Source organism: Vombatus ursinus, unplaced genomic scaffold (assembly GCF_900497805.2).
Source record: "Vombatus ursinus unplaced genomic scaffold, bare-nosed wombat genome assembly UNPS02014270.1, whole genome shotgun sequence".
Taxonomy (NCBI): Eukaryota; Metazoa; Chordata; class Mammalia; order Diprotodontia; family Vombatidae; genus Vombatus; species Vombatus ursinus.
The window spans coordinates 350,180-364,073 of record NW_020954048.1 but is presented as its reverse complement, the minus strand read 5'-3'; the positions used below and the strand labels follow the sequence as shown (position 1 = coordinate 364,073).

Here is a 13,894-nt window from a genome sequence, read left to right as displayed (position 1 = left end):
GACCTGGAGCCTCCATTGACATCTTGGCAGCTCTTTGGTTCTGCCTCTGGGGCCAAACAGGAGATGAATCCTTCCTTTATGAAAGCCTTTTGAATTCCTGAAGACAGCTGTCATGTCCCCCTGAGCCTCCTTCTATCTGGGCTTCATAGCCTTCAACATCTCCTCATGACATGGGCTCACGGCCTTCCGCATGCTGGTTGCCCTCCCTTGGATACTCTGCAGCATGTGGTGCCCAGAACTGTACATGGCACTCAGATGAAGCCTGGCCCTTGGCACAGAGTGGTGGGATTGTCACCAAATTGTTCCTGGAACCTCTGCCCCCTTAAGGCCTCCAACACCCCATTATCGTTTTTGCCTGCTGCTTGCTACTGGTGGCCCACGTGGAGCTCACAGACCATGGAGAGCTTTGTATCCTTTGCAGAACAACTGCTGACCAACCACACCCTCCTATTTTTTGTTTGTGGAGCTGATTTTTTTGTTCCCAAGTGCACGACTTTATTTATATTTCTCCCCATTTATTGACTTTGATCTTGTTAGGTTCAGCTGAGTGCACTAGCCTGTCCAGCTCCTTTTGGCTCCTGCCTCTGCCATCCAGTGTGTTAGCTCCACCCCCCCCAGCTTGGCGCTATGTATGCTGTTATCCACGTCACTGACAGCTATGAGCACTGAGCACAGAAAGCAGAGATCCCTGGGGTCCACTGCTGGAGTCCTCCTGCCAGAGGGACACCAAGGATGAAGGATTCTCTTTCAGGCTGACCATCCAACCAGCTGTGGATCACTCTAGTCGCATTATCATTCCATCCTTATCTCTCCATCTTCTCCACAAGAACACTATAAGATACTTTATTCAAAGCTTTGCTGAAATCTAGGTTAACTCTAGCCTCACATTCCCCTCATCTACTACTTTGGCAATGCTGTCAGAAAGGGGCTGCCTCTGATCCCAGGGCTGGATGTTCGTGGGGCTTGGGTTACAAGTTTACAGTGATTTCCAGGGAGGTGTCAAAGGCAAGCCTAATTTTCTTCAAGACAGCTCCCCTCTCCCTTCTGCCATCATCTCTGAATTGGCCCTTTCACAAGGAGGGAGACAAGAAAAGGAAGAAATGGCTTTGGTGGGAGTGGTGGGCCATCTAATTGCAGCCCAAGTGACTGAGGGTTCCTCCCCTGGAACCCTCCTCATTTATCAAATGCAGGAAGAGAGCCTGCCTAAAGTGATTTTCCTAAAACATAGATCTGATGCTGTCATGCCCCTACTCACTAAACTCTAGCCTTCAGGAACAAATATACAACCCTCTACTTGGCATCTCAAGCCCTTCCTAACCTGCTCCCTCCTGCCTTTCTAATTCTTACATACCCCTCCCCACATACACTTGGATCCAGCGACACTGGTTTCCCTGATGCTAAGAACCAGCCCCCCATTTCCTAGTTCTGGGCATTCTCTCTGGCTGGCCCCCATGCTTGGAACACTCTCCCTCCTCATTTCTGTCTCCTGCCTTCCTTCACCTCCTTCAAGTACAGTTAAAATCTCACCTATAGGAAGCATTTCCCAGTCTTTCTTAATTCTACTGCCATCCCTCTTTTAGTTATTCCCTACTTATTTTGCATATAGCTTGTTTACACATGTTTGCTTGCCTCCCCGATTAGATTGTGAGCTCCTTGAGGGAGGGGATTGCATTTTGCCTTTTTTTTCCCATTTCCAAAGCTTAGCACAGTGTCAGGCACATAGTAGGTGCTTAATAAATGTTTACCGACTGACAGGCTTCATCCTGGAACTCTGATCAGGTTCTGATGAAGACTGGAGGAAGGGATTAAGCATTTCTATAGTACCTACTATGTGCCAGGCAGTGTACTAAACACTAAACATTTATAAATACTAGCTCATTGGATCCTCACAACAACCCTGCAAGATAGGTGTTTTATAGTTGAGGAAACTGAGGCAAACAGAAGCTAAGTGGCCTGCCCAGGGTCACACAGCTAGTAAGTGTCTGAGGCTGGATTTGAATTCAGATCTGCCTGAATCTAGGTCCACACTCTACCCAATGTACCACCAGCTGCCTCCAAAGGATGATGAATGAAAGACAAAGATGAGAGTGGGTGGTAGACCTTTCTACTTAGATCCTTGTCAAAGAGTGTGACCAATGTCATTCTTCTTGACTCTAATAGTGAGGAAAGTTCCTTGGAGATCATCTGGTTGAAATCCCTTCATCTACTCAGGAAAGTGAGACCCTAGAGAGAGGAGTGAAGTGAGTTTCCCAACATCAAACAGCAAATTAGCAATTCCAGCTGACTCTCGAACTGATGGTACCAGATAAAGGCCCTTCCTCATCTGTACCACTCTGTCCTCCAGAGCACCTTCAAACACACTTCCTGCACATCCCACACCCCCAATCCCCTTGCTTCCTATTTCTGCTATGTCTTGGGAGGCCACTAGGCCAACATGAATGGACTTGCTCTTTCGGGAGCAGTGACATTCGGGGACACAGCCATCCCTTCAGCCGGGAGCGTAGGGGTACCGCGACACTTAGTATTCTCTCCTGGTCAGATTCCCATCCACCTGACTGCTCCTGCTTCCTCATCTTTGCTAGCTTGTCATCCACAGGATGCTCTGAAATGCTGCCGTTTCTTCCTGTTCCGTCCTGGGCTCCTTTCTCTTCTCCTCTTCCTCTTTTTAATATCATCAGCTCCCACAGGTCTATCATTGTCTCTAAGCAGATGATACCCAGAGCTCCAGGTGGAGCCCCAGTAGCTCCCTTGAACTTCAGTCTCACATCATCAATTGGCTTTTGGACTTTTCAAGCCGGATGTCCCAGAGACTCCAAACCCCTCAGCTCTTCCGAACTTTCTCGAATCTGTCGAAGGCAGCACCATCCTTCGGTGTTGGCCTCACACCTTTGGCCTTATCCTGGCCCCTTCACCCCCCCCCACCTCACCTATCATGTCAGTTGCCAAATTTTGCTGTTCCTGTCTTCCTAATATCTCTCCCAGTGCCAGCCCCTTCTCCCCATTCACACAGCTACCACCTTGCTTCAGGACCTCATCACCTCCCCCTTAGATTATTGCAACAGCTCCCTATTGGTCTTCCTGCTTCAAATGAAGGCTCTTTCCACTCCAGTCCATCCATCTGTCTGCCAAAGAAATTCTTATGAAGTCCTGATCTGACCACACAACTCCCTTTGTCCACTTATGGCCTCTAGGATGAAATGTAAATGTTTAAAGTCCAACACAAGCTGACCCAGCCTCTCTTTACGGCTTTATTTGCATTTCCCTTCAAACTGTTTTCTCTCTGTTCCTCACACACAGAGCTCTCTATCTCCCATCTCCATGATTGTGCACTGGCCATTCCACAAGCCCAGCTGTCCTCCCTTCTCAGAGCCACCTGAGTTCGCCTTTCCTTTAAGATCAGGCTCAGGCATGATCTGCCTGAAGCTTTCACGATCCCCTCAAATGTCAACATCCTCCCTCCCATACTACCCGTATGTAACTAATTTTCTGTGTTCATATTTGTTTTGTTTGTGCTCTATATTGTTTACATGGACTTGTTCTCTCCCCTATGAGGATGTAAACTGTTGCTCCTGGAGATTGCTTCATTCTTTGTAACTGGATCCCCAGCGCCTTACATGGTGCCTGTCTCCTAGTGAGCGCTGAATGCAGTCAATCAGCATTTGTTAAGGGCTTACTATGTACAAGGCGCTGAGCTAAGCTCTATGCTTAATAAATTCTTGTCGTCGACAGCAGGGACCCTAGAACCTAGGATCCATGGGATGATTTTAGGGGATCTATGGACTTGGATGGGAAAACAATTTTATCTTCATTTTCACTAATGTTTGGTTTCCTGTGTATTTCAGGCAGGGGATCATTACACACCAAAAAGACTAAGAACTTCTGGTTCAGGAGGAGGTAGGAGTTTTAAGAAATAATCGAGACTCTTGAGGTCTCAGACTGTGTGTCCTGGGGCCATCTGGGCTCAGAGCTATGGAGCATCCCACTGTGGGGCCTCTGATGAGCTGGAATGAAGTGGTTCTGAAACCAGAGACTTGGGCTTTGTGTCCAGAGGAAGGGCACGTGTGCACCTCACCCTGCAGGAAGCTCTGGAGAGGATTTGGAGTCAGACTTGGACACTGTCTGGCACCTTCCCTGGGCTGCCTGTGACCAAACTCTATGCTTCCATGTTGAGAAACTCTACCCAATGATCCAGTTGGGAGACCAAGGTTAGGGTTTTGTATACCCTGTATCTGGGAAGAGAATACATGAAATGGAGCCTAGCCAGCTGCAGAATATTAGAATAGTAACACTGCCAGGGTCCATAGAAATAATTTACTTCAATCTTTTATTTTGTGAAGATGAAAAATGAGGCCCAGAAATGGCAAAAAAAACCTCAGAATCTAAGATCCTTACCAAGAGTCCCCTCTGCAACACTCGCCGCCCCAAATGATTGATCTTTCAGCTGCTTGCAGCCCAATGATGAGGGAGAGACCCCGTCTCCCACAGCAGCCCATTCCATATTGGAACACTTAGAATTATTCAAGATGTTGATACACTCCTTTCAGTCAGGTCTGTGTGACCATGCCTGCCTCCAGTCCTAACAGACCCCTCCTTCGTAATGAATACTAGCCAGGTATCTAGTTTTTTTTTCTTTTAAGCAAGCCAAAAATCACCTCTCTGCTCTACTTCTCTTTAGAGTAAAGCAGATGAGAACTCATCCGTCTTGTGTATGGCAGCCCTAAACACATTTGAGGGGCAGCTAGGTGGCATCATAGCACACGGAGTGCCAGGCCTGGACCCAGGAAGATCCGAGTTCAAATCCAGCCTCTGATAAGTACCCATGTGACCCTGAGCAAGTCACGTAATCCTGTTTGCCTCAGTTTCCTCATCTGTAAAATAAGCTGGAGAAGACAATGACAGACCATTCCAGTGTCTTTGCCAAGAAAACCCCAAATGGGGTCATGAAGAGTTGGACACAACTGACATGACTGAACAACCACAACTGAAGACAGCTATCTCAAACCTTACTTCGTCTCTTTTTCTCTAGGCTAAATGACCCTAGGACCCTGAATTGATCTTCATCTGGTATGGTGTCAAGGCACTCTACCACCCTGGTCAACACTGTCTCTGGACTCTCTGGGTGGGGAAGGGAACAAGGATTCATTCATAAGTCTAGCATATCTTATTTGATCCTCACAAAATCTGTTATTTAGGTGCTATCACTCCCATTGTTCAGGTGAAGAAACTGAAGCAAATGGAGGTTAAATGACTTGCCCAGGGTCAAATAGCTAGGTGTCTGAGGCTGCATTTGCACTCAGGTCTTCCTGACACCAGGTCCAGTGCTCTGTGCACTGTGGTGCCACCTAGCTGCTGGGTCTCATCATTTGGGCAGTTTTGCAACCACCTAACTATATTATCAACTTGCCTACATGTCTTCATCTCCTCCACAAAAATAGCATGTCAGGCTTTGGCAAATGTATGCTGAAATCTAATTTGACTTGGTTTGTGGCATTTTGCACCCATTGTCAAAGGGAGTGCATTTCTACGGAGTGAGGATGAGATAGAGTAGATTTGGAAATGAAGATGATGCAAAACATCAATAAACACTCTAAAAGCAGAAAAAAGGATTTCTTCCTATCCTTTTTTCACTTATGCATTGGAGGGCGTATCTTAGGCATCCATGTGTGTCTTGGATATCTGACTTCTTTCTGTTCATGGGCTTTTGATACAAAGATATTTTAAGTACTCAACATTTTCATTTATTCTAATTGCATTGATTTTATTTGTGCAAAAGCTTTTTAGGAAGTGTCTTTGAAAATGAGAAATTCCATGAAAAAAGCAAACAAGATCCAGAAAATATCTGAAAGTCTACGACATACTTAAGACTTATTTAAAACCAACAGTATACAAAAAGGAAGAAAAACAAATAATCAGAGACAAATCCATTGTTGTGGTTTGGCTGCATCAATATAATAAAAAATTATATACATAAAGACTTAGTAAGTTAAGGACTCATTGCATGAAAATAGAAACAACATGACTTAAAATACAAAAACTCTAGAATCTCAGGGAAAACAATAATAAAGAGTAGGAACGAAGAAGAATGAGCATTACCAGATAGTGATTATAAGTCACTATCAATACCATTTGGTATTGGTTAAAAATAGAAAGGTCGACCAGTGGAATAGCCAAGACAAGCAGGTATCAGAAGCAAAGGAATCCAGCCATGCCGTATGGAATAAACCCAAGGCCCCAGACTATGGAGGGCAGGGAGGACAGCGAGGACTCCCAGTTGGACAACTGCTGGGAAAATGAAAGAGTTTAGCAGAAAATAGGTTCAGATCAGCATCTTATACCATAAACTGTCAATGGACATGACCTACATAGACCCTAATTGTAGGAAAACTTAATGAATTGTCTTCCATAACTACAATTAGGTGATTTCATGACCAAACAAGGGTGATGAGACAAAATTTACTACTTTATTTTTAAAAAAAATGAAATGGCTTTTGTCTGTAGATTTGTGTTTGTGATTTGAGTAGATTGTGCATGAATGTGTAGATTTAGTGTGCATAGTTCAGTGTTTAGGCTGGGTCTAATAATGGCTGTTTTCCAACTCTATTCTATGTGCTTATCTTGTTCTCCACATTCCTTAGTGATTTCCTCTACTCCAAAAGATTCAATGGTCATTGCTACATCAATGATTCCCAATTCTATATATCTGGCTAATTGCTTTCTCCTAAACCTCAGTCCCAAATTATCAACTTCTTGCAGAACTTCACAAGAATGTCCTACTGGCACCCTAAATCAGCCTGTCCAAAGTGGAGCCCATCTCTTCTCCCCCTCCCCCATCTATCTCTCCTCCCAACTTCCCTATTTTTGTGGATGACACCGTCACCTTCTCAGAGATCTAAGTTTGAAACTTCAGTCATCTTTGACTCTTCACTCTCCTTTATCCCTCTCCCAGCAAATTCATATGTAATGGAGGCTCCCTGAAGAAATCTGGAGGACACACACTGTGACTGATTCTAGTCTAATTGTGGGGCAAGTGAGAACCCCTTTAATAGCCTGTGGCTGCATAGATATGATTGGGGACTATTCGAAAGGCACCAGATGACCAGTGCCTTGCCTCTTTCTATTAGGTTAATTCCATCTTACTGATGGCATTAGGTGAGAGAAGGGAAAAGGGCTTGAGCCCTCCCTAGAGGAGGCCCAGGGTCAGCTAGGTGGCTCAGTGGATGGAGTGCTGGGCTTGGAGTCAGGAAGACTTACCTTCTTGAGTTCAAATCTGGATTCAGACACTTCCTAGACATGTGGCCTTGAGCAAGTCATTTGACCCTGTTTGCCTCAGTTGTTCATCTATAAAAATGAGCTAGAGAAGGAAATGGCAAACCACCCCAGTATCTCTGCCATGAAAATCCCAAATGGGGTCACGAAGAGTTGGGCATGACTAAAGGGACTGAACAACAATACAGGAGGCCCACATGGGCCTTCTGACATCTTTTATTCTTACTATTTTCCCCCTTGATTCACTCCACATTCCATGTTGCATCGAGGGTCTCTTTCCCCCCAGTGCAGCATGCTCCCTTGTTCTTCTGTGGATCTGTAGAATCCATCCTCTGGGACAGGAATGCTCTCTCCTCACCTCTGCCTTTCAGAATCCTTTCTCTTCCTTCAAGGCTCAGCTCTCATGGACCTTCTCCACAATCCTTCCCTAATCCATCAAGCTCAAAGTGCTCTCTACCTCCTGAAATTCTTAATGAAATTTTGTCTGGACCTCTCCATCACCCATATTTCTCCTGTTTTGTATTTTTACACATAGATGATGATGGTTTGTTATTAGAGACATTCTCACACATGATCTTCATAACGCTCATGACAGGTGTTGTAAGAATGACCAACCCAGGTAGTTGCAGGAGGAAACCAAAACACACAGTGAAAGGACTTTCCTAAGGCTCCTGGAAGCTGAGCCAGAATGTGAAGGCTAGGGTCCTGTGGAGCCCTGTTCAATTACACTACCTCTAATCCAGCCACAAAGTTTCTCCTCAACACAGACTAAGACAGTAAATCCCAATGACTTGTTTCCCAAACACGTCTATTTTCTGTATGATTCTCCAGGATTTTGTTTTCTGCTCTAGGAGGATTTCCCATATTCACTATACTGATCAATCTTTCCCATTTAATGAACTAACCTTCAACAAGGATGTGTTGCAGTTGAAAGCTTTCCAATATTAGTAAAATGATATCTGCTTTTGACATGACTTGACATGACAGATCTTTCCCAGGACACTTCCCCCTCATCCTACAAAAGGTATGAAGTAGATTCTCTTTAAAAAGTTAAGCGATAGTGGTTAATGGGCAAATTTTTAACTCCTACAATGTCATTTTCCTACAATGACATTACAATGTCGTTCTTTCATATTGGCCAATAATTAGCAGGAAGGAAGGACGTCCATTTAATGTCAACAGCCAGAACCAACATAATCTGTTCTTTAGCTCTTTTGTTGCCCTTTAGTGCTGGTTATGATGCTGCTTGAAGTGTAAATTCATGGAATTACATAGAATTATTTATTATTTATACATTTGATATTATTTATATATGGAATTTATGGAATTATTAATTTGTATGGAATTATGCATGGATTTATTGGGACACAAATAAGAGGAATATCCTTTTGATAAAGGGACCTGAGGTTCATCTGCTGCCCTCTCTCATTCATTGCCCCATGCTTGTTCATGGTAAGGGCAGCTATATGTGGGGGACACTCCAGTCCTGGAGCTCCCAGTTTACACCCAAAGGAAAGAGGAACCACAATGGAGGCATTTAGGGTTCAAAGGGGGCAGGCACGTGGAGGTCTTTGGATACCCACCGGAAAAGACCACTATGGCAGCAAATGGGACATAATGCTTCAGTCACACTTTAATAAGGCACAGAGGCAGATGGCATGGGAATACGGGACGGTGTGATCGAGGGAGGTAGACGTGGGCAAGACAATGGGGAGGTGGAAGGGCACTGATCACTTATGTAATTGAGGACTGGAGTTGCAAACACTCTACAGCATAGATCAGCAGCAAATGGAGGAGTGCTGGGATGGGGGATGGGGGAGCAGAAGTGTGGGAGATCTCATTTTTATGGGATTTCAGTGATGGGAGTGGAGAAAGGCCTGACTTATACATGCCGCCTTTCTCTTGGTTCATTAGCATAGCCACACCACCTCAAAGTTACCTGCAACACTTTAGGGTTAGTTCATTAGTTTAACATTTGCTGAGGTTTTGCTGATCTTAAGGCTGGAGCCTGTAGCTTCTTTGAGGCTTCCAGACCATAGGCAGTCAGCAGGACCCAGGGACCCTTACAGTAAGGCCTAGCTGGCTCCCCCTAATTAAGTGCATTGTCTTAGGATGTGGTCTCAGTTAATTTATGAGGCAGTTGGCAATGGCTCCTGTTCTCCCCTAATTCATGAGACAGTTTGCAAGTGACTTCTAGGTTCCTTTTTTAAATCTTCCTTCCCATTACTGTCACCTTATACTAGTTACCTGGTGTGTGTGTGTGTGTGTGTGTGTACATGAAAGAGAGAAAGAGAGAAAGACAGAGAGAGAGGAGAGAGAGAGGGAGGGAGGGAGGGAAGGGGGGGGAGAGAGAGAGAGAGAGAAGAACAAGATACAATTTCAACACACTGTTATGGTCAAATATATTATACTATTGGATCTGCTGTCTGCATCAGACTATACAACTCTGCCCATGTTTCTTTATACTTCTAGGGTTTCTGTCCAATGAGAATTTTGATGCTGAATGAGATATGAATTCCTATTAAATGACTTCCCACATTCCTTACATTTAAAAGGTCTCTCTCCAGTATGAACTCTATGGTGTTCAAAAAGGGATGAGCTCCTACTGAAGGCCTTCCCACACTCCTTACATTGATAAGGTTTCTCTCCAGTGTGCATTCTCTGGTGTATAATAAGTGATGAACTTTGGCTAAAGGCCTTCCCACATTCCTTACATTGATAGGGTTTCTCTCCAGTGTGAATTCTCTGGTGTTGAATGAGGTGTGAATTCAAGTGAAAAGCCTTCCCACATTCTTTACATTGATAAGGTTTCTCTCCAGTATGAATATTCTTATGTACAATAAGAGCTGAGTTTTGGCTGAAGGCCTTCCCACATTCACCACATTTATAAGGCTTTTCTCCAGTGTGAATTCTCTGGTGTTGAATGAGAGGTGTCTTCCAGTTGAAGGCCTTTCCACAGTCCTTACATTGGTATGGTTTTTCTCCAGTATGAATTCTCTGATGTTGGTTGAGGCCCGATTTCCATTTGAAGGCCTTCCCACATTCCTTACATTTATACGGCTTCTCTTCAGTGTGAACTCTCTGGTGTGCAATAAGGGCTGAGCTGTGGCTGAAGGCTTTTCCACATCCCTTACATTCATAAGGCTTCTCTCCAGTGTGAATTCTCTGGTGTCCAATGAGGTATGACTTCCAGTTGAAAGCCTTCCCACATTCCTTACATTCATAAGGTCTCTCTCCATTATGCATCCTTTCATGACTGATGAGGTAAGAATACTGGGTAAAAAACTTTCCACAGTCCTTACATGTATAAGGTTTCTCTCCAGTGTGAATTCCCTGCTCTTCCATAAGGTGGGAGATCTCCTGGAAACTCTTCCCACATTCCTTGGACTCCTCAGTTTTCTCTCCAGTGTGAATTCTCTGATGTTGGATCATCCCTGCATTCTGGCTAAAAGTCTTTTCAAATTCCTCACAATCCCAGGATTTCTCTACCCTACACAGACTTGGAGGTGGAATCAAGGCTGGGAGACCCTCACCTTCATTGTCACTGCATGACCTCTTGGACTTGCAGGTACTCCTGTGGATTTTTTTGCCAGTGTCAACACATTCATGGCCTCTGTGCCCAATAGGAGTTTTCCTGTCCAGAATCAATTGCCTCAAATCACTTTGGTGGGAAATGATCTGCTTTGGAATCTTCCCTGCCAGGTCTTGCATTTGCTTCCATACCCTGATCTCTTGGATTGGACTACCCACAAGGGTTTTGTTCCTGAGAACATCCCCAGGGAGTCTTTGCACTAATGTCTCTTCTGATCCTAAATCTTGCTTTTCAGTTGACTCCTGGTTCTTAAGTTTAGTATCCCAAGCTGAAAAAAAAAATAAGGAAACAGAAGTTGAACCCAGAGGGCTAGAAAGCTAATCCTAGAGAATGTATAAAGTCCTGTGAAAAGCTTATTATTAGTCAAACTTGTACCAGAATCCTGAATCCTTCCATCTCAGTCCTCTCCAGGCTGCACTTGGGACTTCCTCTTCAACCCTAGATTTTACACTTTAAAAAATGTAATCCCAGAGAGGGAAGGACATTATTCAACTTCAAACCCTGCATCAGTACAGAGATGGGACAGCAGTCACTGAATGCCAGAGCTGGAAAGCACCAGGCAGTCACATCCTTCCCATTTGCCAAATGGAGACAGTGGGGCTCAGAGAAGTCGGGGCACTTGCTGAAGTGTGCGTGTGCATTCAGGCATCCCCTCTCTAGAGGGATGATCCTGCCCTATATGAAGAACTCATTCTTAAGAACTCCCATGACTTCAGAGTCCAGGACAAGGAGCTGGGGAAATCACCACTGGGTGAGTGAACTCATCAGGCAGGCCTACTCCATTCTGGGCCCAATATCTTGTGGTCCAACTAGAAGCTTAGCATTAGTACGAAGGGCTCTGGGGAGCATTGGCACTGTGGCCATGGAGGGGTCTGGTCAAAACCCTAGCACTCTGCAGAATTACGGATCAGTGACATAATGGGACTGTGCTAAATGCTTGGTATGCAAACCCAAGCCAGCAAAGCCATGTGTGTCCTCAGGAAGCGGGTGTGGGAAAGGTGATTTCAGCATGTCCAGGGAACACGCTTTGCATGAGGAGCTCAGAAGGAATGGTACTGGAATCATAGGGCACGTCATTAACATGGTCTGTCCAGTGATGGTGGTGGTGCCTGAATCACTCCTGACAGAAGGCCTGGGCTACCTGGGGGATAGTCTTTGATAATTATTGGTTTGTCTTTTACTTTTCTTTTGAATAGAGCAGAGGGTTCTTAACCCAGGATGTGTGAGCTTTCTAAAAGTAACATTTGGTGGCCTTCCATATGACTGATTTCCTCTGTAATCCCCTATGTATTTATTCTATGCATTTAAGATTATTCCAAGGAGGCGTCTACACGTCAACAACACTTGGGCTTGAACCCGCCTCAGACAGTTACTAACTGTGTGTGCCTGGGCAAGTTGCCGAATTTGTTTGTGGTAAACTCAAGAAACTTTTCTAGCGCCAAATAAATTAATTAGTTAAAATTTTTTTTAATTTTTAATTTTTTTCAATTTATTTATTTCTTTATTTTTAGTTTTCAACATTCACTTCCACAAGATTCTGAGTTCCATGTTTTCTCCTCATCCCTCTCCTCTCCCCATCCCGTGATGGCCTGCATTCTGATTCCTCCTTCATCTAATCTGTTCTGCCTCCTATTACCCAACCCCCTCGTCCCCTTCGCCTTCTTAGGGTAAGACAGATTTCTAAACCCCTTTGCCTGTGTATCTGATTTCCCAGTTGCATGCAGAAACAATTTCTAACATTTGTTTTTATAGTTTGGGGTTCCAAATTCTCTCCTCTCCTCCCTCCCCACCCACACTCATTGAGAAGGCAAGCAATTTGACATAGGCTACACATGTGTGGTCATGCAAAACACTTCCATAATAGTCATGTTGTGAGAGACTAACTATATTTCCCTCCATCCTGTCCCATGCCCATTTATTCTATTCTCTCCTTTGACTTGTCCCTCCTCAAAAGTGTTTGCTTCTGATTACCCCCTCCCCCAGTCTGCCCTCCCTTCTATCACCCCTCCCTCTCTTATTCTTCCCCCCTACTTTCCCATAGGGTGAGATAGATTTCCATACCCAATTGGGTGTGTATGTTATTCCCTCCTTAAGCCAAATCCAATGAGAGTAAAGTCCACTCATTCCTTCTCATCTCTCCCCATCTTCCCCTCCACTGTAAAAGCTTTTTCTTACCTCTTTTATGTGAGATAATTTACCCCCTTTCTACCTCTCCCTTCCTCTTTCTCCAAGTACATTCCTCTCTCTCACCCCTTCATTTTCAGACATCCTCTCTTCATATTCAACTCACCCTGTGCCCTCTGTCTATATATATTCCCTCCAACTACCCTAATACTGAGAAAGGTCTCATGAGTTACAAATATCATCTTTCCATGTAGGAATGTAAACAGTTCCACTTTAATAAGTCCCTTATGATTTCTCTTTCCTGTTTACCTTTTCATGCTTGTCTTGAGTCTTGTATTTGAAAGTCAAATTTTCTATTTAGCTCTGGCTTCTCAAGAATGCATTAAATTCCTCTTCGTCATTGAATGTCAATTAAAAAAATTTTTTTTAAAAAAGGAAAGACAGGAAGGGGTCCACAGGATTTGCCAGGCTGCCCAAGGGGTCTGTGAAACAAAAGAGGTGAAGAAGCCCTGGTCTGGAGGCTTTCCCAAGGCAGAGCAGGCCTTAGCAGGTTACCCTGGGAAGCATCCCTCTATTGAAGGATTAGTTCTAGTGGTTCATTAACTCTGTCCTCTCAGAGTTGAACCCTGACCTTTCTATCCCTTGATTCTGAGTCCCTGGCACTGGGAAAGAAAGGACTGCTTTGCTAAGCTGTGGGGAGAGAGGTTCCTGCTTTCCAGCCTTTGGGAGTGAGTCTCCCCTACATGGCCATGTGACCACTGGTGGTCATCTCCACACACCTACCTGCACCCTCCAGCGCTTCAAAAATGGCCACACAGAAGAGCCCAGCTGGGCTGCTCCACCCACTGGCTCCCAGCTGACTCCTGGGATTTTCTGCTTCAGACAAAGAAGTGCTTCTGGCAGCATGTCCCA

At 44.6% G+C, this 13,894-nt stretch overlaps 1 protein-coding gene across 1 annotated transcript in view; it reads right to left on the bottom strand.

Moving 5' to 3' along the window:
* Positions 1 to 9,651: 9,651 nt before the first annotated feature.
* LOC114042165 (zinc finger protein 436-like) overlaps positions 9,652 to 13,894 on the bottom strand; it is a 22,524-nt gene continuing 18,281 nt past the window's right edge. Inside the window, exons 5-6 of the mRNA XM_027860833.1 lie at positions 13,766 to 13,889; positions 9,652 to 11,126 (exon numbers count right to left, since the gene is read on the bottom strand). Of these exons, the coding sequence (XP_027716634.1) occupies positions 9,727 to 11,126; positions 13,766 to 13,889 (1,524 nt within the window). The 3' untranslated portion in view covers positions 9,652 to 9,726. The remainder of the gene's footprint in view (positions 11,127 to 13,765; positions 13,890 to 13,894) is intronic.